At 33.3% G+C, this 25588-nt stretch overlaps 3 protein-coding genes and 1 long non-coding RNA gene across 13 annotated transcripts; 2 read left to right on the top strand and 2 right to left on the bottom strand.

The window, feature by feature from the left end:
• Nucleotides 1-2956: 2956 nt before the first annotated feature.
• On the bottom strand, nucleotides 2957-8152 carry LOC116417566. 2 transcript variants are annotated; one of them, XR_004227817.2, is made up of 6 exons: nucleotides 8017-8152; nucleotides 4395-4576; nucleotides 4229-4297; nucleotides 3641-3883; nucleotides 3502-3560; nucleotides 2957-3378 (listed from the first exon to the last, which is right to left on the bottom strand). It is a non-coding gene; the product is annotated as an uncharacterized LOC116417566 (long non-coding RNA). The 2 variants fall into 2 exon arrangements; XR_004345029.1 differs by lacking the exon at nucleotides 3502-3560 and having other exon boundaries at nucleotides 3583-3883.
• LOC116417564 lies at nucleotides 5258-14678 on the top strand. Of its 8 annotated transcripts, none has more exons than XM_031931083.2 (15): nucleotides 5258-5841; nucleotides 8529-8799; nucleotides 10089-10352; nucleotides 10588-10692; nucleotides 11080-11337; nucleotides 11402-11623; nucleotides 12309-12500; nucleotides 12726-12842; nucleotides 12965-13033; nucleotides 13111-13173; nucleotides 13396-13595; nucleotides 13850-14009; nucleotides 14082-14178; nucleotides 14295-14384; nucleotides 14462-14678. In XM_031931083.2, the coding sequence occupies exons 1-15, from the start codon at nucleotides 5830-5832 to the stop codon at nucleotides 14514-14516; spliced, it is 2175 nt and encodes a 724-aa protein (XP_031786943.1). In that variant the 5' UTR covers nucleotides 5258-5829; the 3' UTR covers nucleotides 14517-14678. The 8 variants fall into 8 exon arrangements, with proteins under 8 accessions (XP_031786943.1, XP_031786944.1, XP_031786945.1 ...); XM_031931084.2 differs by having other exon boundaries at nucleotides 11405-11623; XM_031931085.2 differs by having other exon boundaries at nucleotides 11083-11337.
• Nucleotides 14679-16627: 1949 nt separating this feature from the next.
• On the top strand, nucleotides 16628-18473 carry LOC100122564 (cyclin-dependent kinase 2-interacting protein). Its single transcript, XM_031931025.2, has 4 exons — nucleotides 16628-16841; nucleotides 16944-17173; nucleotides 17244-17352; nucleotides 17443-18473. The coding sequence occupies exons 1-4, from the start codon at nucleotides 16775-16777 to the stop codon at nucleotides 17637-17639; spliced, it is 603 nt and encodes a 200-aa protein (XP_031786885.1). The 5' UTR covers nucleotides 16628-16774; the 3' UTR covers nucleotides 17640-18473.
• LOC100679300 lies at nucleotides 17683-24382 on the bottom strand. Of its 2 annotated transcripts, none has more exons than XM_008205934.4 (9): nucleotides 23587-24382; nucleotides 22875-23508; nucleotides 22131-22798; nucleotides 21873-21971; nucleotides 21638-21794; nucleotides 21132-21557; nucleotides 20550-21051; nucleotides 19979-20440; nucleotides 17683-19871 (listed from the first exon to the last, which is right to left on the bottom strand). In XM_008205934.4, exons 1-9 carry the CDS (start codon nucleotides 23997-23999, stop codon nucleotides 19312-19314), a joined length of 3921 nt encoding a protein of 1306 aa, XP_008204156.1. In that variant the 5' UTR covers nucleotides 24000-24382; the 3' UTR covers nucleotides 17683-19311. The 2 variants fall into 2 exon arrangements, with proteins under 2 accessions (XP_008204156.1, XP_003424758.1); XM_003424710.5 differs by having other exon boundaries at nucleotides 21132-21542; nucleotides 23587-24381.
• Nucleotides 24383-25588: the final 1206 nt, after the last annotated feature.

A 25588-nucleotide genomic window follows, 5' to 3' on the forward strand; every position in this document is an offset into this window, starting at 1 on the left:
AATATCGTATTCCCTGATAGCACAGAACGGTTAAAAACGTTTAAAAAGCGTTTAAAAAAATACCGGAAAACGTTTTTCAGAATTAGTTGAAAATATGTTTAAATAACGTTCATAAAACGTGAAAAATGTCCGCATCTTAGATTGTTATTATAGAATTGGTTTATAAAAACGTAATTTTAACGTAAAAAATACGTAGGATAAACGTTGCAAATACAGTAGATAAACGTTTTTTTTTAAACAAGTATTAAACGCTTTTTTAACAAAAATGAAAGCCATATAGAGGTTAATCATACGTTTTGTATCGTTAATAAAACGTTTATTTTAAACGCTTATGTGTCGTTTTTATGACGTTATAGAAATTATCAAACCGAAAAATGCTTTTATAAAAGAACGTTTTTAAAACATGAAAGGGATGTTTAATAAATGTTTCATTCTACACCAAAAATAAACGTTTTTAAAACATCGTGATCAATGTTTATAGATTTTTATTTAGAGGTTTGTTACAAACAACTTTTGATGTACAACAAAAGGTGATTAACAATTATTTATTTTATAAAGGATTATGAGAGCAGCATTCAGATTGCCCTCAGAAAATTTACAATGTGGCTCTCTTTACTCAAAAACAGGCTACAACAATAATTATTTAAAATATTGTGTCTTAATATAGTAAGTGCAGAATATATACAAAACGTACGATTAACAATATTTTGATTTTAAATATAAAATTTCGATTATACCATGTATCAGATCGCTTGTATACATTATATGACTAATTTTCATGATCATAATACTCTAATGAAAAATTATTATTAATTTGCTTCAAATTGTAGGTATGGATAAGTGGGAAGACTACAAAGTTTTCATTATACGGTAACTTACATAATTTCGCTAAAATCGATCCGCAAGAGTATGATTGTAAATTTTCATTGCTATATTTCACTACTTTATATTTAAAGTCCTGGAATCTAACGGATAAGAGTAAAAGTTATCGATTGTTCCAACGGTTTACCCATAATGAACTGATTTTTGTCTATGTTTTCAACGAAATTTAAGCATTCGACGACCATACCATTTTTAATAAGACACAATTACTTTTGCTATCAGCAATATTTAAGTATAATGAGCTTTTTCTAAAAATTTGAAACTGATTATCTCGTGATGAGATGGAAGTATAGGACCATTATAATAATTTTTTGACAATACAGAAGTTTGTTATTTATATCCACTGAATATGTTTTTACATGCTACGATTTCTCCTAATCTGCGATGTATTTGCTGCAAAGGTTTATCCCCTTTTCTTACAATTGCTTTATTTTTCGGATGTGATTTTCGAAACGAAAAGCACTGAAAGAGTCTAAGCAACCGTACTCTCTTACATCTCCAACGACATGTAAAAGGTTATGAACGTTATGCGTCACGTTATTAGCACCATATAAAACTTGAAAACTTTTAACGAAATTCGTCAAAGCTGTTCAGCATAATGTAAATAACAATCATTAGAAGACAGAATAGGGTTAACTAATATTGATATAGCCACGTGCAAGAGTAAAAATTAAAATATGCATTTTCATCTAAAATATATATAGTACTACGGGCCCTGAGTACAACAAAATTGCCTAAGCTCGTGCGCTTTCCACAAACGTCGAACATTTTGAAATTTTCTCGGCTTTCTGCTAAAGTCGGACGGCATATATTTTGTAGGTTCACTAATCGGTCAGATATCATTTTTCGCTGATATTCAGATAATTTCACTTTGCTTCTTCCGCTTATCCATTGCTCAATTAATTTTAACGTTACGCCCAAACAAACGAGATGCATGTAATCTAACGGAACATTTGTGACCAATCCGAAATTCGGAATGTCAGCTAGAATGGTTCGTTCACGTTGATACTCTTCATCCACATACTTATAATCTCTAAAATCTTGATCTGTTCTTAAAGTAGCAATATCACCAGGAAAACAAATTTTATTTAGCCATTCACCTTCTTTCTGACACTTTGTACAACTGCAATATCCTGTGTGATATTTCACTTTTAAGATATAAGCTTTTGCTGGGGCGTCACATATGAGGGCTCGTAATGTGATTTTATATACTTTGCTATCACACTCGAAACCATGATTACATAAAAGTATTAATTCGTCCACAAACATTTTGACTAAAGTGTTGCTGTCGGGAGGCTTATCTTCTCCGTGATAGATGCCAACTAATTCGACATCGTTCAATACTGTTTCCGAGCATGAAATAATCCATAGCCCTTTTCGGAGGATGTGGCTAAAGGAGCACCATCGATGTTGACAAGCAATTGTATTGAATCAACGTTTATATTTTTTTCTATAAAATTCAGCACAAAAATAGTAATGGCACGTTTTAATCCATAATGGCAATACTGTCCATTATTCATTTGATGTAGTTCCGTAAATCTTGGCGTTTTCAATAGACTACGAGCGTCTTTTGGGAAATATGTATTTGTATTTTCCCTCAAGATATGTAATAGGTCATTGACCGCAACGTGAGGTATAGTATGGATGTACTTCAAACAGAAATTTCGAAGAGAATCAACAAATTTGGCATCTTTTCCATTGTTATCAGATAAACTGTCAGTCTCTTGTGAATCACTTTCTGAGTCACTACTTATTTCACTGTCATTAATATCTGTAGGAAAGCATAAATGGATCAACACTATGCATTTTTGCCTCTGTTCTTTCTTTTGCAGATTCTCCAAAATCACTTTGCTGCATTTCATTGATACCAGTAGATAAAGTATTACTATTATGTACATTGTGAGACTTTTGTGAGCAAACATCATATTCATTGAATTTTTCTACACTTAATTGCTTACAATATAAACTTGCAGTATTATCTTTTTGTGTACAGATATTTATACATGCTTCAAAATTCATATCATCTGCATAAGTATCCGTATTATTCACATTTTTATTATGTTCTTCGTTTCTTCGCAATCATTTTCAAAGGTTTGGCAGGCTAAGTCAAGATATTGTAAAAATTGAGCATTTACATCTTTCATTATAGATGCTCTTCTTTCACTGATTTGTCGGCGGATATGCCTTGTCGTATAAGGTTTGCCATAACACTTTCTTGGCATTTTAAAGAATTAAAACCAAATACCAGTTTTAAAGTTTCGCTCTTGCTTTTCGAAGTAATGAAGCTGCCGATACTAGGCCTGTTGCAATGAACAATTCTTGCGTTTATTCGTGTCGCTTATAAGAACATGAATAGTTGACGTACAACATCAACTTGCTTGACGATGGAATGTCGGGTTATAAGTTGGATCATGTACATAGAATTCACTCATTGACAATAGGAACGCCTGCAGTCAGTCCAAACTGATGATACTATAAATCCGCTTTAGGATATGTCTGTGAAAAATAGATTCTATTAATATAATTATTATTATAATATTAAATTTATTTATTAAAAAATTATAGAATATAGCAAAGTTAGAACTTTTCATAAATGAATGCGAGAAAGTGAACAATTACTTATGCATGTAAAACTGCACGAAACTCTGGTGAAAATCGGCTAAGCTTAGGTTCTGATTCTAAAGAATAAAAAACAAACACCTGTATTAATAAACTGCTGCTCTTGCTTTTCAAGTGAATAAAGTGCCTGTTTATGGACCTGTTACAGTGAACAATCCTTGTGGTCACTTAAGTAGGGCGTCAAGAGGCAGGGTGTGCCGTTAGCGCAGATTATTAGACAAATGTAAATCAGCAACACTTTTCTTGTTGCTGCTTCGATCATACGTAGAAGTGATCAAAACTACTGCCAATTGTAGTACATTAACAAATATTTGATCTTACGATTCTCTTTGTCTCTCTTTCTCTCTCTTGATAATCCTCTTAAAGGAAGAAAGAATAGCATCTAAAATCATTAACAAAAAGTCAAAAAAATTGTAAGATGAAAATTAAATAATAATAAGAATTAGAAGCGAGTGGAAGAAAGTCCAGGTAACAAAATTATTTTCAATTAAAGTTACCATCAAATGTAAAATATACGTATTACTATACAATATCAATGCTTGATTAGATTTATAAATTCAAATAATTTCAGAGTTTTTACTTCTATTTCAAATATTGATTTCCAAACAAAAATATTTCTCACATGATATATCATACTATGATTTATTACACTGCAATTAAATCAATCTAAGTCAGGCACAGTTAGTCACATAAGTTTGTCCATTACCTGCTTTGTTTTCTGACTCACCTCGGAAAAATCTGGATTAGATGACTAAATTACCAAATTAAAGTCTTCGTTATGATGTTATCACCAGTTCTAATATGAATGAAAAAAGAAAAAAATTAGTTTGCTAAATTTGCAAATAATTACAAGTACATAAGCATTGCTTTTTAATACATGGAAAAATACATACCTGCAAACAGTAGTGGCAACTTCTGGATGAATAGTAATAATGTTGGCTCGATATCTATCAGCTTAATTATCGCAATGCCTCATGATAAAGAAAACATTAAACATGCAACCTAATGCAGTATAAATGACAACGTTCAACAAAGATTCCTTCTCATTTGAATGGTATTGATGACTTTAGGTGAGCTAAACAAAAACGAATGAATTAAAGATCTAGTTCTGTTCAAAACATATATGGATACATCTACACATGGATCATAGCTATAATAAACAAGAGCAATGAAATTCATGCACTCCTTATAAATTTTGTATTGAAAATAATTGTTGCGTGTAATATGTCAAAGATAATAATTTTCATTATGAAAAACAGGTTACCGCGATGGATTTAAGGGGACACGACACCTTTAAATTTCAAAAAATTGATTTTTTTATTGCTTATTTTGACATGAAATGTTCCGTAGACCACGCTCCTGGAACCCTTTTATCAACAACAAAAAAATTCCCGCAAAGTTATAATCAAAATACTAAAACAAAATTTTTATCGTTTTTTCGTAAAATTGCGTATTTTTCATTTTTTGTCTAATATGACTAATATTTTTAATTTTAACTTGTATAAATTTAATCTGAATAAAATTTTTATTGTAAATGTTGAAAATACATTTTTTTTGCCGTAGAGTATATATGTATATTATGCTCCGCGTACACATTTTAGTAAATAAATTCAAGCGTATTAATAAGATTTTTTTGCGTTATTTTCGAGATAAATTTCTAGTTTCGCTTCTCATATGAGGCTTCGATCGAACGTAGGGACATTTATTTGAATTCAAATATCGCGCGCCCGGGCGCCACCTGGGGGCAGATTAGAATCCATGTATCGGAGAAGGACAGAGCGACCGTTCTGCTGTTCTGCTAGCAGACAGCAAATATTTCAAAACACAGCTGATATAGTCCTGGGATGTGTTTTACACTGACCAAACACAGCTGATATTTTAATACATAAAAAAAAAAATGATATTTTTCAAAAGTGTGCTTTAATTAATCTAAGTAGTGTTTGTAGTGTTTTTGGGGTTATAGCTTATAGCTTATAACCCTAAAAAGTAAAAATAGGTGAAGTGTTAGTGAAAAAAGCAGAGCAGTGAAATTATTTAAAAAAGTGTGAAGTGTAGTGATTTGAAAAATATGTGTGATAATCGAGATGCCAAGGAAAAGTTTACAAGTACCCATCCTGACAAGAAGTACTCTCGAGGAAGAGGCAAGAAGAGACCAAGAAGATTTGTAGGAGCAACATGCGAGGATGAACCTGCCGACAGGAGAAGACCTTTAAGTTTAGCAACAAAGATATAAACTCCAGCAGTGGAAGGAACCTCTGAGGTCAGGAATAGATTGATTGATATCAACATTCTATTTCCTGCTCTCGAGGAACTTTTGATTTGCAAACAATGCCTACAGATGTAATTACTTTGCCAGTTTTATAACTTCATTAATAAGAATTTTTGCGTTTATCTTTTGTCAGATATTTTTGATACGATGTTGCTCTGATTTAAAATCCATCACACCTATACAGCTGAAAATACGTATGGAGATTTGATTTACAAAGTTGTAAGAAGACATCAAGTTCAATTTCCCTTAGGTGATATATTTTTACTTGTCATTACAACGGGGAACTGGAAATTTTGTTTTGACGTCAAAATTTTCACAAGGTTGTCGGAGTGAAAAATGATAATAAATAATGTGAGTAAAATCCAAGTTAATACAATGTTTCAACATTGTTAAACAAATATCCTACGTATTTTTAGCTTTATAGGTGTGATAGAGTTTGTATTAGAGCCAAAACCATACTCAAGAAATTTCTATTCCGATGTTCATCTCATTTTCTTCTTAGACTCATATAAAATCTATTACACCTACAAAGCTGAAAATTGGTATGGAGATTTGTTTTACAATGTTGTAAGAAGATATCCAGTTCAATTTACCTTAGGTGATATACTTTTACTTGTCATTATAACAGGTAACTGGAAATTTTGTTTTGACGTCAAAATTTTCACAAGGTTGTAGGAGTGGAAAATGAAAATAGACAATGTGAGTAAAATCCAAGTTAATACAATGTTTCAACATTGTAAAACAAATATCCATACGTATTTTCAGCTTCATAAGTGTGATAGAGTTTGTATTAGAGCCACAAAACCATACCTCAAGAAATTTCTATTCCGATGTTCATCTCATTTTCTTCTTAGACTCATATAAAATCTATTACACCTACAAAGCTGAAAATTGGTATGGATATTTGTTTTACAAAGTTGTAAGAAGACATCAAGTTCAATTTCCCTTAGGTGATATACTTTTACTTGTCATTACAACGGGGAACTGGAAATTTTGTTTTGACGTCAAAATTTTCACAAGGTTGTCGGAGTGAAAAATGATAGTAAATAATGTGAGTAAAATCCAAGTTAATACAATGTTTCAACATTGTTAAACAAATATCCTACGTATTTTTAGCTTTATAGGTGTGATAGAGTTTGTATTAGAGCCAAAACCATACTCAAGAAATTTCTATTCCGATGTTCATCTCATTTTCTTCTTAGACTCATATAAAATCTATTACACCTACAAAGCTGAAAATTGTTATGGAGATTTGTTTTACAATGTTGTAAGAAGATATCCAGTTCAATTTACCTTAGGTGATATACTTTTACTTGTCATTATAACAGGTAACTGGAAATTTTGTTTTGACGTCAAAATTTTCACAAGGTTGTAGGAGTGGAAAATGAAAATAGACAATGTGAGTAAAATCCAAGTTAATACAATGTTTCAACATTGTAAAACAAATATCTATACGTATTTTCAGCTTCATAGGTGTGATAGAGTTTGTATTAGAGCCACAAAACCATTCCTCAAGAAATTTCTATTCCGATGTTCATCTCATTTTCTTCTTGGACTCATATAAAATCTATTACACCTACAAAGCTGAAAATTGGTATGGAGATTTGTTTTAGAATGTTGTAAAAAGATATCAAGTTCAATTTACCTTAGGTGATATACTTTTACTTGTCCTTCCAACAGTTAACTGGAAATTTTCTTTCGACGTCAAACAGTTCACAAGGTTGTCGGAGTGAAAATTGAAAAAAAAAATTTTTAGTAAAATCCAACTTAATACAATGTTTCAACATTGTAAAACAAATATCTATACGTATTTTCAGCTCTATAGGTATTCCAGATTTTATATGAAAGCAAAAAGAAACTTTCTAAAACATTTGTCATAAATGTCTTACAACGCCCCAAAGCAAAAATAGTTATTAATAAATGTATGATCAGAAACCCCTGATCAGACCCTTATCTGAAATCTCACCCATAAAATGAAAAATCATCAGTCGTAGGCCTGAAAAAATATCAATTTCGAAGGGGGTAGTTGAGTAAAATTCATCACGGTCGTCACTTGTCGTTAAATAATAATATAAGTGATTGCACGAAATCTTAGAGATACAGCTTTAATGTAATGATTGCCATTACTCTCCTCTTATCAGTTATAATCAACTAAAACAATAATTTTTAAAAGTCGATAGAAACTATTGAGTAAACACTAAAACGTTACAATTCGATAATTAATGCGACATCTTGTATATACTAACCTATGCAGCGTTTCTTGACTGATGGACTTTGTGTGTCTTGTAGTTGGTGTATTATGCAGACACAACTACAATCAATATACAAATCACTCGACGAGACAATTCGGAACAATAACTGTCGAAGATTTTTCATACAATATGTATGAAACATGTGCGATACAGTCCTGTTACCCTCGTATCAACGTACAAACGTACAATTCCTACCAGTTCTTACCAGAATTTTCCGTAAGACTTCTAAAGAAAAAACGTTTGTAGTTCGCAAATACTTATACATATAGCGTAAGTACCTATCGTGCAGCAGGTATGCCTATACGCCTATACCCGTGTCAACCTGTTCATAGCGATCGCAGCTTTCGTAAAGTCCCGTGGGGTCGCGCTGTACAACTTATACCTGAGTATATAGTGGGCATGGTGAAGCTGTTATATTTGCGGGTTAGCCCTCATCGATGCTCCTCCTCTACTCCCTCCGTTCTTTGTTATCCGAGATTTTCTTAAACGTGCTGTGACTGCCGAAGTGCCGAGTCGGAAGTAGCCTGCCCACAAAAATGGACGACGAAAATTGTTTCAACGATCAAGGAACATGGTATGTAGTGGTTTTTGCGGAAAATGGTGAAGAAAAAGAGTCAGTTGAAGCCATTCCCGATTTTTGGATACTTAATAATGGAGAAGATGCTATGTGGCCACCATGGACAAATGATCGTAAAACAATAAGAGCCATCGCATCCCGCAAATCTCCTGAGGATAGTTGGTCTATTTGCAAATTGAAGAAAGTTTACAGGGATTCTGGTATGTTTTTATTTTACATTTATCTACTTTACACGTCTATAGGCATTAAAACGATTTGATAAGTAAACGCAAGCTTTCATTGCTTCGTATGTACATATATCTGTATATAGAAAAGATTTCTATGTACAAATTGGCAATGCGTCTTATTGTTATGGTCTTATGTGCTCGCCGGTGTTGGCTTTTCACGAGCGGCGGGCGCTCTTATTTCCCTCGCGTTTGTCTTGAACTCTCGAAATTCTTAGTATACGCGCCAAGCTGTGACCTACGGACGATCGCATAAGATCATCAGCACGCGAAAACTTTGTGCCTTGCACTTTTTAAGGGGAGGGAAATAAAAGCGCCCGCCGCTCGCGAGAACCCGACATAGCGACGAGCTGCTGTGACATGCAGATGCTCTTTCATTGGCCAAGCCCGATCGCTCGTGGACGATGGCATACGAATCGGCCGCACGCGAAAAGTTTGTGCCTTGCCGCGTTGAAATATCGCCGCTGGACGACGGTAAGTTAGTAGCGATGCGCCGCCGCGGCAGTGAGGCGCGCTCTCTTCATTGGCGGAGCTTGAACACTACGGTCGATCGCGCGTGATCGGTCGCATTCGCCACTACGTGTGCTGACAGTACAGTATTTAGGCGAGTATAAGTATAATCACGTAGCGTAGAGTCTGTTGATGGCCGATATAATCTGCGACGCAGTTGTTGCACCGCATCGTCGCGCAAAAAGAAAATAATTGTTTTATGCGCGATACCATTATTGAGTTTGATTATTCTATAAACATGCAAACAATTGATGCTGTTTTATCGTTTCTCGCTTAGTACAAATTAAAATTTCGTCTTCCCGTCTACTTTGGTTTTCCTTCGTTACGAAATGCATGAACCAGGCATAATTACTTCAATAAAGATTTGTTTTTCATTTGTTTACTCGAATGAATATTGACGTAAAAAAATGTTTGCATGATATTATATTATTAGCACGTTATTGTAAATCTATTTTTCATAAAATAGGCTACATTTTATACTACGTACTATTTTATAGTAAAGTTGATTACAAAACCTTTTTTATAATACAGTTATATTTACTATCTAAACAAGACTAGTTAAGAGAGATGGAATGATACTATAAAAGAACGTTTTAAAATGCTTGTAAAACAGATGCATTCTTTGGAATTCAAAATGCCTAAAATTGCAATAGTTAATAATGAATATAGCGCTACTTTGAAACATTCTTATAAAGTTAAATAGTAATACTTGTCCTTACATATATCTACATATTATAAATAAATCATCTCAACAGTATGTGACACATATGGAGAAGCTGCCAAGAAAGCGGAATTTGCAGAGGATACGTCAGATTTAAATGGCGAATACGAGAAACTTGTAGATCCAAAAAATCGCAAAAACCTTAAAAGAAGGGCGCTAGAGTCTTCCGATGATAATGGCGATGACGAATTGGAGACAAGCAGCAGAAAAAATATCAAACAGGATGAAATTTCAACACCATTTTCAACTATAGCATCCTTGCACGATGTGCCAACTCCACCAAAGCAAATGTTAATTGGTAAATTGACAATATTTTTAAAATTTTTAACTACAATAATATCGAATAGAATATAGAAATTTGAATGCATTGCTCTTATTACTAAAGTCATGATGATTCATATATTACTCTATCTTGAAAAAAAGTATATCACTGTAAAAATAAGGACATTTAAAAAAAAATAAATATATTAGCGTCATTTTAAAAAAAAAATTTTTTTAATCACCATAAATTCATAAATCTTGTTATTGAATAGATACACAACAAAAGGATAATGTAGAAGATATCAAACAGGAGGAAGATAATGCACATGAACCCGCACAGGAATCTGACGAAGATGAACAAGAGTCAAAGAAACAAGGTAAATTAAATATCAGTTTATAGAGAAACCAGAGCATTGGTTATACACAATTCAATTAAAATAAATGTTGATAATTTAAAAAAAGATTTACTACAAAACTTACACAAATGTTTTACTATTTTTCGCGGATTTTTTCGCTATAAATTTTATAACAAGCTATCTATAATTACTATAAAAGTTTCATAATATTCGGTTATAAATTTTATTGAAATATCACTTGAAAATACAGACGTAAAAACTGACACATTTGTATTCGATGAAATGAAGAAATCTGTTCTACAAAAAATTTATGATTGCTATCAATTATGCATTTCATTTTGCGTACACAAGATGTACAAAATTGAAGCCTATGCCTTTGAATAAATTAATAAAATTCTTAAATTTCAGCAGATGCTGAAGTAGATAAAAAAGCTAATGAAAGCGAGAAGCAAGGGCATGTTGGAGCAGGAGTTCATAATTTCTTATCGGCATTAGACGCCGTAAGTGAAGAAGACGACATGTCACAAGCTGCACATGATGATACTGGACCTTCCAATAAACCTACAGAGCAGTCGGCAGGATCAAATTCCGACATAGAGAGTAATGTCGATCATAATGAAAATAGCAGGAAAAAAAAGAAATGGACAGTACCGAAAAAAAATAATGGTAAATATATAGTTAAAGTATAATATCTAGTTTAAAAACAATCAATGTCAAATCACAAATTTAGCAGGTACTCTAATTTTCCCGATAACACCATCAAAAGAGTTTCAATCCCATCTAGTCAAAGTTAAAAAGATTCAGCAGAGTAATGTAAATATCGAAAAATTAAAATTAAGCATCTCTGACCGGAAGAACGAGAGTACAGATAGAGGCTCTACGGCCAGTTCGGCAAGAGACAATGTAAATCTCAAAAATCCTGCACCGATTACATCTGCAAGTACTATTATTAGTAAGTAGCGCAATTTAATTTAATAATAGCCACAATGCTAAATCGCTAGATAAATTATAATTAGATGATCGCTTTAAATATATTTTTTTTTGTCTTTTTCGGTATAAATTGTCTAAAAATTTAAACAGTTATTACTTTAAATGTTTCATAATGTTCTGTTATTAATTATTATAGATCTTTATCCCTATTGAAAAATCTCACATGAGATCTCACATGAGATCTCAGGTGAGATCTCATGACAAAATCTCATGTAACCAATTTTGTATTATAATCACCTTTTTAACCATTCTTAGTCGATTGGTAACATTTTTTTAAAAATTTGGACTTAGAAAATTTTTCACAAAATTGGACTTAGAAAAATAGAGTCCGACTTTCCAAAAATTTTCCAAGTTCAAATTTTTCAAAAAATGTTACCAATCGACTAAGAATGGTTAAAAAGGTGATTATAACACAAAATTGGTTACATGAGATTTTGTCATGAGATCTCACCTGAGATCTCATGTGAGATCTCACGTGAGATTTTTCAATAGGGATTGTAAATATCATTTTTGGAATTGTACATCAATTCTTTTACATATTTTTATTCGGCCAAGTAACGAAATGATTCTACTAAAAATTCATTAATGCGATCATTATGAATTTAATTTTGTGTATAAAAAATAATAAAATTTATGAATTTGACTAGATGATGATGTGCAAGCACCTAAAGGAAATAATGAAGGCGATAAGCAAGATTATGCTACACTTGGAGTCGGTGGCTTCTCATCGGCACTAGACGTCTTAAGTAACGATCCGAATTTGTCGAAAAATCAATCGACGTTCAGCGATGTTAATGATGGGCAGGAAGTAGATTTTTCAGAAGATGAGCAAAGAAAAGGTAAATACGTCTTAAAAATTGTAATTATTTCCGTCAATTAACATAATTCTGGGTCATCTTCTATTTCATTTAATAATTCATATTAAAGTTTGAAAAAGTTTAATTTTTGATGCTGCGTAAAAATATCAATCTCCATTTTTTAATAAAATTTTAAATGAATTCATTGTTATTATAGATTACATTGATATTTATGTTAAAAAATTAATTTTTATTACTTATATGCAGATTATTCAAGTAGATACTCCCTCAATCAACGTAAAAAGCAGTCGTCAGGATCAAATTTAAAAAAAAAGAATGCAAACGGAAATCCTGTACCCCGTACATCTGCAAGTACTACTATTAGTAAGTAACACACACACACACACATTACAGAAAGAAGGCTATGAAAATTGCAGAATTTTCATAGTCTTATATTCTGAACAGTACAGGCAATTAAATAAGAATACATATACTTTTCGATTCAGGCAAGGATTCAAATACAAATAGTAAAGAAAAAACTCCGAGCAAGAAAATTGCAGCATTTGACAAAAGTGGTGTGTAAATCAAGACTTGTTTGAATGATCATTAAAAAAAATTTAATTTTACTAACAGATTCTTATACATATTTTAGGGATACTAACAGTGGCTCAAATCAATAGTTTGTCTGACAGGGACTTAATCGTTCATTCAATATGTAAGTAAACTTAATTTTATTAATACAACCTTTTGGAAGATACGATGTCTGTACGTCTGTCTGTTAATGGAAAGTTTGAATATTTTTAACGTCAAAGCTTCTCATATAACAGATACATGACAAGTGTTATGGCTGACGTTCTAAATATTCAAAGTTTCCATTAACGGTCAGTGTAATAAATTATTTTTACATAGCTAGCTTCAAAAATTTATCACTTTTCAGTGCTGATGCAGACGATTCTAACAAATCAGATCAGAAAAAAAGTTAACGAAGGTACGAAGACTACGCGCTTTGAGGAGAAAACAAATGAATTATTTGATATAGGAATACTGATCAAAGAGAAATTTCCTTTGCGCTCAAAGGCACAGTTTGATGTATTCAACAATCATTTGAAGACCGACAATGAATTCAGAATGAGATTTGTAAGTATTATTTTACGTTTCATTTTGAATTAAAAATAAGCATGTTTAAAACAAATTACTCATTTTCTATTGTACGTTTTAATTTTATGTACGAATCGTTATTTTAGCATCTACGATTTACTAATTATATTTTTTTTTGTGAAATGCTATCTCTGATTATAAATTAGAATGTTTAGATAATCGTTCCCTTTAATTATACGAAATATTTACAAGTATACATAAAGTAATTAATTTTTTACTTGTATTTATTGTAGAAAAAATACTTCGAGTCACTAGGCGAAAATGATGGTGCTGCAATTGCGCGTAACATCCTCAGATTAATTATAACTGATAACGTAGGAGTTTTATATAGTCTAAAAGGCCAGTTAGAGAAAGAGAGATTTGATGACAAACCGTTCTACCATATTTTAGAGGGTAAATTTTAGTTTAAATCAATAAAATTCTATTTTTTTATCTTCTTATTTACATAACTTTTATTAATTTTAGCTGCTGCTATGAAATGCACTGTGAAAAATAAAGTGAAGGACATTCGAACAGCCGTTGGCAATTGGCTAAAATCAAGTAAAGGAAGAATAGACGCAAGGTAAACATTCAATGGGAATAATTTTAAAATTTTACATTTTTGTCATCATAATATCTTCATTTTTTAATTAAATTATATAATCTACAATTATTTTATACGGATATTTGTTTTACTAGGCTGGAAAGTGAAGCGAAAAAAAGAGAACAAGAAAAGAACGAAAACCTCGAGAATAAAGGAAAAAACGAAAGAAAATCAAGAAAACGAAGGTTAGGGGTTCAATAAAGAATATTAATTATTAAATATATAATATATATTACCTTAAATTATGTATTATTTTTTGTAGCAAAGTTGACCCGATTTTAAGCGAAGATGACTCATATGATGAAGAGGACTCATAAGATGAAATATAACGAAATATAGTTTTAAGATACTAAATATTCAATATGAATATAATTGTTAATCTAAGTTTGTTAATCTAAGTTAATCTTAAAAAAGCTAAATATTCAATATGAATATAATTGTTTGTAACAAACCTCTAAATAAAAATCTATAAACTCTGATCACGATGTTTTAAAAACGTTTATTTTTGGTGTAGAATAAAACATTTATTAAACATCCCTTTCATGTTTTAAAAACGTTTTTTTATAAAAAGCATTTTTCGGCTTGATAAATTGCTATAACGTTATAAAAACGTCAGATAAGCGTTTAAAAATAAACGTTTTATTAACGATACGAAAACGTATAATTAAACCTCTGTATGGCTTCCTTTTTTGTTAAAAAAAAGCGTTTAATACTACTTAAAAAAAAACGTTTATCTACTGTATTTGCAACGTTTATCCTACGTATTTTTTACGTTAAAATTACGTTTTTTAAAACCAATTCTATAATAACGAATCTAAGATGCGGACATTTTTCACGTTTTATGAACGTCATTTAAACATATTTTCAACTAATTCTGAAAAACGTTTTCCGGTATTTTTTTAAACGCTTTTTAAACGTTTTTTAACCGTTCTGTGCTATCAGGGATGAGACTGTTGTGGGAGGTGTTTTTCTACCTTACTCGATTTTGGCACTCGCTTCGCTCGTGCGAAAAACCTCGAACAAGGTAGAAAACCATCTCCCACAACAGTGTCATAATATACTATTCTCTTTGTATGTATTTTTTTTTATATTGTTTTATAAGTATTATATTGATGTTAGTATATAATAATTAGTGTACTCTCTAACGGCGATTTCAATAGGTGTTCAAAAAAAGTCCAGATTATAACAATATTATTGAAAGAATTTATTGAAAAATACAAAAAGTGTGTCAATAATAAATTCATTGTCCAAAAGTTTGCAGACCCCTCTGTTTTCTTATTATAGAATACGAACACTGTCGTCAATTTTTTTTCACAGTAATTCACGCATGTTTACATGTGTTCCTAACCAACCTAATCATCAAAACAGCAGGTTATTCATTAGATCGGTCGCTCGCCCAATTTTCAAGAAAACGATTTTTACATTTTAGCTCTTTAGTTGAAAACCGCTTGATGGAGTCGTTTAAAATTTTAACAGCAGGTAGCTTTTTTATAGTGAATCACCAAATAAAATTTTGAAGCATTTGACTATATTGTTTTAGAGATATAAGAAATCAAAAAATTAAAAAAAAAAAATTGAAACCTTGATATCTTACGAACCATAGGGGTTTGAAAGCTGTGCAATAAACTTAGCGAAAACACATAAAATATCTACTTTTTCCCGAAATCTCAAGTGCAATAAGGCCTTTTTGCGTCCGTAATCGAGGCACCAAAAAAACTCATTTTTTTCAGTTTTCGATTTATTACTGAAAAAATAAGTAGTCAAATCTTGAAATTTTAATGGGGTATAGTTTGACACGTGACACATTGACATAATTTTTTTCGCGAGGTTATGACGTTTAGTTTCAGAAATATGAATTAAAAAAAATCGCCTTTTTCATTTTATCTGCCAAACAAAGCGGTCAATCCCGAGCACCAAGCGAGGAAAAGTAGGTAATTTTATTCTCTTTCAAATGCATTATAGCTGAATTGTTTGTAACAATGGGATCATTGAAAAAAACGGAAAATAGTGTTTTTCAAAAATCAAAAAATGGCCATAAAAAATATAGTTAAGAAATTAAAAAATAACTGTTTATCACGAATTCAGAATCCAAAAGTTTATATGCATGTCAAATTTTATTGATATTGACAAAGTAGTTCCTGAAATATTACGGTATACATATACACACACACATCCATACGGACATTTTCCAAAAACACTTGATTTGAACTTCTAACACACTAAAAAGTATTTTCTAGAAGTTTTGAAGAAACTCAAAATTTTACTATTACAAAGCTTCCTCTGGGAGGAAGCAATATAATTTGAGTATTTTCGCGTATAGTTTTGCACATGTTCGCACACTATGAAAATGCATTTGTCACTAGGGGAAGTCTGGAAATAATCACTTTTGTTGGCAACCATGACTTCGCCTGTTCTATAGACCCTAGGGAATCGCGCTCAGTCGACATGTGCTCCAAAATGCGGCCGCTGTCTTTCATTGAAAATCGCATGTGTTTACATACAAAAACATACGATTTTTCTAACCTCAATCTCGTACATTACTCAGTAAAGATTTGATGTTTTTAATGACAGGTGAATGAGCAACGCAGTCTGTGGAATGCAGAATCTGATGAAAGAATCTCCGCGATTTTCACCTGTTACTCGTAAGAATTACTATTTGCCTATGTATTTGACACAATCCACTCTCGCAAAAGTTTTTTAAATTTTAATGGCTAATGTTATGGTGAAAATTTTTTTAATTCTAGTTACGGTATCCCCTGGAGCAAAGGTATCCCAAGGAACAAATCTTACTGGCAATCCAAGGCTCGTTCGAGATATAGCGGCTGAGATTCACTCAAGCATACAACAATGGAATGCACTTCACTTGAACGGTGTTTCTTTATTGAAAACTATCACTCGCTTAAAAGTTGACCAAAGTTACCCCGAGGAGCTCAAAACTCCTTGTGAAGATTTAGAAAAAATTTGCGATGAAGCGGTAAATTCTAATCTCGATTAACTATAGAAAAAAATCCAAAGTTTGTGTTAATTCGTTGTGTTTGTTTTAGGACAAAATTGTTGCAAATTTAGAACTATTGGCTAAGCAAGTAAAGGCAGTGTCCTGTTTACACAAAACTGATAATAATTTATTTTCAACGTGGCCTGTTGAAAAATTTGGTAAATAATCAATTCTGAATCTAACAATATACTTATATCTTTTTTTGCTAAAAATAATATCTAAAAATTTGGAATCACTACATTTTTTAGTAATGACTGCAGAAACGATATACAATGCGTATAGAAAGGAAGCAGCTGTGAAACGAATTATATTAGAAAATGTAGCTCATAATCACGAAGACTCTTGGAAAATGCTACATCTTGCAGCATGGGTTCATCAAACACAGATCGCAGATAATATCAATACAAAACTAGAATCAATGCTTATTGAAACAAAATTAAGATGAGCTAGATGTGATGTATTTTGGGTGGATAAAATATAATAAGCTGTTATTGTTTCATAATTTTAATTTATTTCCATTCAAAAACTAGACAAGTTCTGTGAAAAATATAGATTCAAAGCTATAGTTATAATCTTGAGATCATCTAAAAAAAGAAAAGAATAAAGAATAATGTATGCAAAATATTACTGCCTAGTTTTTAGGATTTAAAACTTTTAGCACCTATGTAGTATCATAAATATTAAACATTAATTTAAACAAATTCAAGCTTTTTTGATGTATTAGAAATTGATTTTATACAATCTTTATCATATAAACCTTATTACATATTTCATTAATTTCATTTAACGTTATTATACCAGCTGCCACTTAGAATTTTGAGCTGAAATATCATAACAGTTCTGTTAATCACATTTGCAACTTTTATATTCACGTACGTATGTATCATGAAAGAAAATCATAATACGCAAAATAATTATTATTTTTGTTATTCACACTGTACGTATTTAATTATACACTGCAAGTTATATCAATATTCATTCGGGTCTTTTTCTATAAATTACCGGCTTTTCATAGTTCACGATCGCAATAGTTTATATAGAATATTTATATAATATAGAACACTATGATGATATAGACAATCTTCTTCTCGCTGCACTAAATTTTATTTCGCTTACATTGCATCGAACAATCGTCAACTCTAATTATTGCATTAATTACATTTGTAATTTCATTCCATTATCTTCTTCATCTTTTCTCAAATCTCACACTCTCAAATGTACACTAGTTTCATATATACATTAATAAATTATAAATGTGACTCTTGTCCCGCATCTTGTATTTCAAAAATTGATTTTCGTAAGCTATGAAATACAAGTTTCAGTTTTAATTTACAAAAATTCATCTTAGTATTCAGAAATCTTCAATGCAGACTAGAGTGCGTCTCTTAATAAAGAGATGATTTATCAACCTTACATTCTTAGGCTTCAATTATTATTAAAGTATACCAGAATGTTTTTGTACATGCATACGCAAAACTATTTCCTAACATATAAGAATTTTAGATTCGTCAATTTACATTAAAATATAACTGCTCTAGGGAGCACGAATCTCAGTCATGTGGGCTTATACACGTTATTTAAATACAATATGTGTAAAACAGGATTAAATATTCGATAAAAATAACTTTTTACTTGTACAATTTTGTAATAAAATATGAATTTTCTTTATACACTGTACATTTCATGCAAAATAGTCGGTAAGAAGGTAAAGTTAGTGATTTTGACAAATACCGTTCATATCATAAAGTTTGATTTAAGGCAAAATTTATAATAATTTTGGTTTTTTCCCTGTATTTAAAGTTAAATATGCATGAAAAAATAGCATACAAGAAAGTAGGAAAATTCGTAATAAATGTATCTCTTTAATATGATTCTGAGAATTCTTAGATAAACAATGACGAGTTTATCTAACAAATATGATATACAGTAAGCTTACATTTTAAGAAAATAGTGATGATTCCATTGTTAAAAAAAACAAAACAAAAAAGAAACAATTAATTATTGCAAGGGTTACCTTACAAAAAAAAATTAACGATTTAGTAAAATTTAATCTTCAAAATACAACATTTTTCAGTAACTTTACCTCTCTGCGGGAAAAAAAGATTGAAATCTTCTTATCAACTCCTAGTGTTTCTATTGAATTCTTCGCTTAGTTCGTCAAAATCGAGTTCCGTATCTAAATTATCATTGCTATGAAGTAAATTACTTTCCAGCAGATTTTCTGGCATCATACTTTTCAGTCGTTCTGATACTAACTCATCTACAATATTAGAATTATCCACGAGGTGCAAATGCTCTACGAGTTTCTCGTCAATTAAGAGATTCTTATCTATTGCGCCACTACTGTTTAAAATATCCAAGTGTGTGATATGATCATAATTCGTCATCTTTGAAATGTCCAAGTTATCCGAAGCTTCAAAAATACTTGATTCTGGATTATTACTACTGCAGCTGCTTGTCGTTATTTGAACTGAATTATCGTCGATTTCGTGGTCATTATTTTCGTCGTCAATTTTTATGTTGTCGTCATTAGGAACCGTTACCGAACTTGTCGGTGTTTTAGGTACTAATTTTCTAAAACCATCTGATGCTCCACTTGATACGTAATGAAACCCGTTATTCTGTATTTTTCCAAAATCTTCGATTTCTTGATGAAATGCTCCAAGCATGCCATTTTCTAATCCAAATAAATCAAAATGAATGTATAAGTATACTTGATAAAAAAAGCTATAAGATTTTATTTTTATAAAAATATAACGTTCGTATGTAGTATTATTATATTACCTAACTTAATGAATCCTTCCTCAGTCGGTTCTAATTTTATAAACGTCCTTTCCAAGTTTTCCAGCTTGTTCTGATCGTAATTTCCGTTAAATTTCGTAAATACATCATTGCAGCTGGAGTCCAGATTCTCGCCCAATTTTGTAAATGTAGCCTCTTTCATGAACCCAGGACTTGACTTTGCCGAGACGTTGATGCTCAGTTTCTGGAAACCAGGATTGTCAGTGGTTTGAATCTCGGCGCCAGAGTTTAACCCCTTTGAGACGTTGTTGACTTTGGTCGAAACTTCGTTCGTTGAAAAAGCGGAATTATTTTTCGGTATTAATGTTAACGCACTGAGGACTTCCGGGCAGTTTGCTGAGGTTACTATAGAATCGTTTCTTCTCTCATTAAGGAAATCTGATACGCTCAGATCTGAACTTTCAGAGAAACCACTGGATAATCTTTCTTCGATATTTTCTTTACCTTTAAAAACATTATGTGACGTTCAGAAAAATCGAGTATGTTTATCAGTTATTAACATATCACATGCGCGATTCGAATAATAACTCAACAAATACAAATTTTTCCTCACCTTCTTCTAACACACCGTCGGTCTTCTGTTTCTTCGGCGGCGGGATTTCTCCTTCAATTTCAAAAGTTTCACTGGGATTTCTTTCCTCCGTTTCAGGTTCCTCTGAGCAAACAGCTTCATTAACCCTGTAAAATCCCGAGTTCAACGCTAGCACGTCACAAAGCAGTTCACCGTTGAGATCAACAACATTTTCATTGAGTTTGTCCTCGTTATTAGCAATAGAGAGCATCGTGCTGGTTTTCTCGCGTATTCGTTCGACCAACTCCTTTATCTCCGAAAGAAAAGTGCGCACGTTGTTGCCAGACTTGAGGAGTAGAAGATCAAACAACGAGAGTGCATTGGCTACTGGTTTTCCGGCTATCTTTGCTATCTCCGTGTTCTCGCATACGGAAATGGCTTCACGGAGTTTGAGCTGGCGACGCTCAGACTTTGCTTCAGGAGTGACGTAAGCCCACGGACCGCGCTTTTTACCCTTCCGTTTCAGTGGATCTTGAAGCGGCGTCTGAACACACATCATAATTTCTTTAATTTCGCACTTTACAGATAAAAAATAAAAAATAAATCGTAGCAAAAAGTATTTACCTTGTTGGGATCCGGATCAACTGTGGGCGGTGGCAAGAGGTCAATGCTTCCGTGATCAGGATGCATCTCGAAATGCCTGGCCATTCGCGTTCTGCCCAGATAGATCTTGCTGCAAGTGGGACACCTGAAGTGATCGGAGATCTTGCGCTTGGGCATCTCGAGGCCGGCAAGTAGTTCAGTCCTATGGCCAGTGCCGTCCTCGAGTTCGGCTTTACCAGTACCATTCGTAATACCTCCTGCGTTGTTACTACCTCCGTTAGTATTGTAGTCGCTGTATCCACCATCCGAGTCGTCGAGGTCTGGTTGCATAAAGTCCAAATGATGCAAGTGCTTGTAGTCACGCACCATGTGTCGAGGCGGACGCGACAGTCGGCCTGACCTCGTGCGTGCCACTACTTTCTTACGGTCATCCTGAAAATGCGAAATCTTTTAGTTTGCGTATTTTCACTGGATTTAAGATTTTTCGTGATGTAATTATGAACGGTGTATTCAGTCTTGAATCTTACTTTTGAATCTTCTGGTTCCTCTTCCGGTACGGGTTTGGCAGGAGCAGTAGGTGGCTTGATTGCGCTCTTTTTAGGTCTTCCGCGCTTACCATTTCGATTTTTCAGCAACGATGTCGGACTTTTCATCTTCAGATCAGCTTCGTCCGGAAAAACTAGTCTATAGGGAGTTACAATTTGCACCATCAGAAATGTCGTTCACAAAAGCTTTTTTCGTTAATTGGTCGCATTTTCATACCTATATACAACTTTTTCGTTGGGATTTGTAGAATCCTGGCTCCTTTGATGCAAAACCTGAGCTATTTGCTTTAATTGAGCTTGAGTTAAATGTTGCATACTGAAAAAGGTAATTAAATTATTATTTTTTGTTTCAGTTTTGATGTAGCATGGGCAACTTCATAGCATACATTCACTGTGGGTTCTATGCTGTATTTACATTATAGATGATTATTTTTTTCAATTTTTTTACATTAAATTTATTGAGACATGTTTTTACCTGTGAAATGTTGTGCCCTGTTGAACAATTTGTATAGGATTTTCACTGGAACCTAGAGGCTTATTGGCATCAGTTGATTCCTGCTTAGCAGGAATACTTGTAGGTACAGTTTTCTTCTTTATGTTTTTTATAAAAGAATTCATGCTTTGTTTTAACTTTGCGGCAGCCAGAGTTTTTAAACCTAATGATTCTGACAGTTCAATGGGCTTTGTTTGAGGACTTTTATGCGCCACAAATGTAGTTGGTAAGCTTTGCTTAATAAAATTACTGCTTACAGCCTTAGCTTGGGGTTTTAAAATTGAAACTGGGGTATTGGAAGTTTGCGTCCTCATTATCGGAGTCGACATGGAAGTTGGCTTGTGATCATCACTCTTCATTACCGGAGTTGTTCTAAATATCACTGGTGTATTTGCATTTTTATTTTTTGATGTGGAAAGCGACGCTACTGGACTTTTGACATGAGTGGTTTTTAACATTTGCGAGGGATACTGTACAGTCTTGTAGCTAAGTGTTGAAGTATTCAGTTTTGAAGCATTGTTATTCAGCAGAGAAGCGTTTTTCCCTGCTGTATGTACATTTGATGTTTTCAAAACAGGTGTGAAAAATTGTTGTAAATTTCCCTTTTGGATTTGTGTCTGCACAGGCTTTTGTGCAGGTGATTGACGAATCTGTAAATAGAATGTTTGTATTTGTCTTATAAGATTGTAATGATTGGTTTCAATCAGTATAGAGAGCTAAACTCACCAAATTCTGTGTCAGCTGTGTGGGCACAGTATTAATTTTTGTCGATCTACAAAGCGGTTCATTGGCCACCTGAGTACTACTGCTATCGCTAGTTTTGGCAAACATTCTAGACGTGTTCAATATCTGTGTAGGTATATTGTTTGCTGTGCTTAAGAACTGGGTCCCCATGGGCATAGCCTTAAGTAATCGTGGCGATACAGTATTCAACAGCGTTGCTTTTGGCAGGAGTAAAGAATTCTGTGAAGTTTGTGCTGTGGTCGTTATTTTACTTGTATTGGGCAATATCCTGATGTTTTTTACAGGTGTGAGAACGGTTTGTGCTGGCTTGATAATAAACTGAGACGAAGGCAGTATCACAGGATATCTTTGTAATATTTGTGCCTGGGATTCCGTGATACTGTCAGTTTGCTCGTTGTTAGAAGCTATGCTGAATTGTATCCTGTTCTCTAACAAATTTTCATTGCACTGTGCCTCCACACTCTTTGGAACCTCCTGCTCCTGTATCAGTCCATTACTCTGATTAGAATGCTCCGTAACATCACTTCTCTGCTCCTGCTGTAGGCCATCTAGTTTCATTGTTTCTAATGTTATATTGGAATCCATCACATCTTGCTGATAACTTTCGCAGTCACCGCTACAAAGAAGACAAACCCATTAATTTACGCATACTTACAAAAAAGAACCACAAAAACACAATCGCACTGTCACATACTTTGACTGCTGCACAGTCCAGTCGCAGAAGCTGCTCTGATCAGCAGCATCGCTGTGCTTGAGCAGTCCGCTCTGGGTCAACTCGTTGATGATCCTCTGCGACTCCTTCTGGCTGAGTACCTGCTGCTGTTCTTGTGGCTGTTCGAACTCCTGAAAGCCAGGTGTCGTCTCGGCAGGCAACTGCTGCAGAGGCTCATCGTCGACTTTGAAGGTTATGCCCAAGGCCGCGGCCTGCTCTGCCGTGAGCTGTATCACCTGGGACTCGCCAGCAGCATCGCTGTGAAGAAAAGCGACAAAGTCACCCGCCGCACCGTCCTGATCCTCCTCATCGACGACCTGCTGAAAGGCCTGCTGCAGCAGGTCTCCGCCGGCGCTGTTTGTAAACACAGCCGCAGAGGCTCCGATATCCGTCATCTCTCTGGAATCACGCGCCGCTGGGGGCCAACACTGCACTATACCGCAGCAGTTCGATTGTCGTCGCCTATCACAACTCTATACCCACACAGCGGACGAGGAGGTTAAGTCTGCATGCTCCGCGCGCGAATTTTCTCCCTTCTCTCTTTGTCGCACTAACTACTACACGCACAAAGTGGCCTGCACACTTTTGTTGTGCTGCATATTTACTTATGCAATTATATAGCGCCGCGCGGCGCTGCTACGTCTATGTTGCGATGTACACCTATTTGTGTTAATATATAGCCTCTTCTCGCTTTCGCCGTAGCTTGTACTATTCCGTGCTCCTCTTTTCTGCGCGCATACAAACACACAATGGAGGGAAATATAATACAAACACACATGCACCAGCGTGATACTGATATACGTGCGAAGCGCGTTGAAGTTTGTTGCGGATAGGAAAGCCGAGTGAAGTTTGAAGTGCAAGTGCAGTGTATCGACCGAGGGGGGTGGGGGTTGTATCGAAGTTCGACAGATTGGCGGGAAATTTGAATTTTCCAGGGGAAAAATCCTGCGGTGAGTCCTGCCTTTTTAAAATCGTAAATGGAGATCAAACAATTTATTATCAATCGTTATGTCTGTAATGGTAGCCCTTGGAAATAGAGTTCATTTTATATGATTGTAACGATGCGATTTCAGTACGCACACGTACACCGCAGGCGGACGTTCCCGATTTTATCATACTTCTTTAGATTACATTTTTCTTTTATGTAAAATAAAGTTTTACAATTTATAATAATAAAAAATTATCGTAAAAAAATTGAAATTTACAGAAATATTTGTAAGGCAAAAATGCAGAACGAGAAAATAGTAGTGGAAATAAAAGATCGTATAAAAAAATCGTACAATGAATATATATGTATTATATAATATATTATATACGATTCTTCATATTTCCCTAAAATATTATGGACTAGATATTATATTAAACTTTTCTACTTTTTTCATCTACGTTTTAAACTTTTCACTGGTATTTTTACAATAATTACATGTTCAATTCCGATAAGCTATCGATAAAATCTGTTTAGCGCAATCTGACGTGTACGGTTGAATGCCTGCGAAAAAAATAAGTAAGTATCTCGCGTAATTCTTGATACTGATAAACGAATCAGGATCGTAATTTCGAAAACGTGATTACAATCCACTGAAATCTGATTAGCAAACGAAGTTTGCAGCACGTTTTATCTCCTATGCGTTGTACGGCAAGGATCAATGACCTTTGCACCGTATGTATTAAATTGTGAAAAGTAAAAATGACGATTTTTTAATTAATAAAAAAAAAATAAATATTTGAACATTATTATGCATTATCTTTTTATAGATCCATTGATTATTTAAGCTTTTTTTCTGGAACAAGTGTTTATTACATTTTATCGTTCTACAAAAGTATGTAAAAATGTACGTATATCTATATATAATTATTATTATTCCGAGTGTATATATGTATATAGGCTTGAATCGATAATACGCAATTAATGCCGATGCACCTATATGCGAAAGATTGATGGATATGTAAAATGCCTCTTATAAATATACTCTATACTATATAT

The sequence above is a fragment of the Nasonia vitripennis genome, chromosome 5, assembly GCF_009193385.2.
Source record: "Nasonia vitripennis strain AsymCx chromosome 5, Nvit_psr_1.1, whole genome shotgun sequence".
In the NCBI taxonomy this organism is placed as follows: domain Eukaryota; kingdom Metazoa; phylum Arthropoda; class Insecta; order Hymenoptera; family Pteromalidae; genus Nasonia; species Nasonia vitripennis.

Coding starts and splice junctions, on each gene's coding strand:
- LOC100679300 (XM_008205934.4), bottom strand. CDS start 23,999: ATGACGGATATCGGAGCCTCTGCGGCTGTGTTTACAAACAGCGCCGGC. Junction 22,799..22,874: donor CACAGCTGACACAGAATTTG/GTGAGTTTAGCT, acceptor TTCTATTTACAG/ATTCGTCAATCACCTGCACA. Junction 21,972..22,130: donor CAGGGCACAACATTTCACAG/GTAAAAACATGT, acceptor TACCTTTTTCAG/TATGCAACATTTAACTCAAG.
- LOC116417564 (XM_031931083.2), top strand. Junction 10,353..10,587: donor ACCAAAGCAAATGTTAATTG/GTAAATTGACAA, acceptor GTTATTGAATAG/ATACACAACAAAAGGATAAT. Junction 11,624..12,308: donor ATCTGCAAGTACTATTATTA/GTAAGTAGCGCA, acceptor GAATTTGACTAG/ATGATGATGTGCAAGCACCT.
- LOC100122564 (XM_031931025.2), top strand. CDS start 16,775: ATGAGCAACGCAGTCTGTGGAATGCAGAATCTGATGAAAGAATCTCCG. Junction 16,842..16,943: donor GCGATTTTCACCTGTTACTC/GTAAGAATTACT, acceptor TTTTAATTCTAG/TTACGGTATCCCCTGGAGCA. Junction 17,353..17,442: donor GTGGCCTGTTGAAAAATTTG/GTAAATAATCAA, acceptor TACATTTTTTAG/TAATGACTGCAGAAACGATA.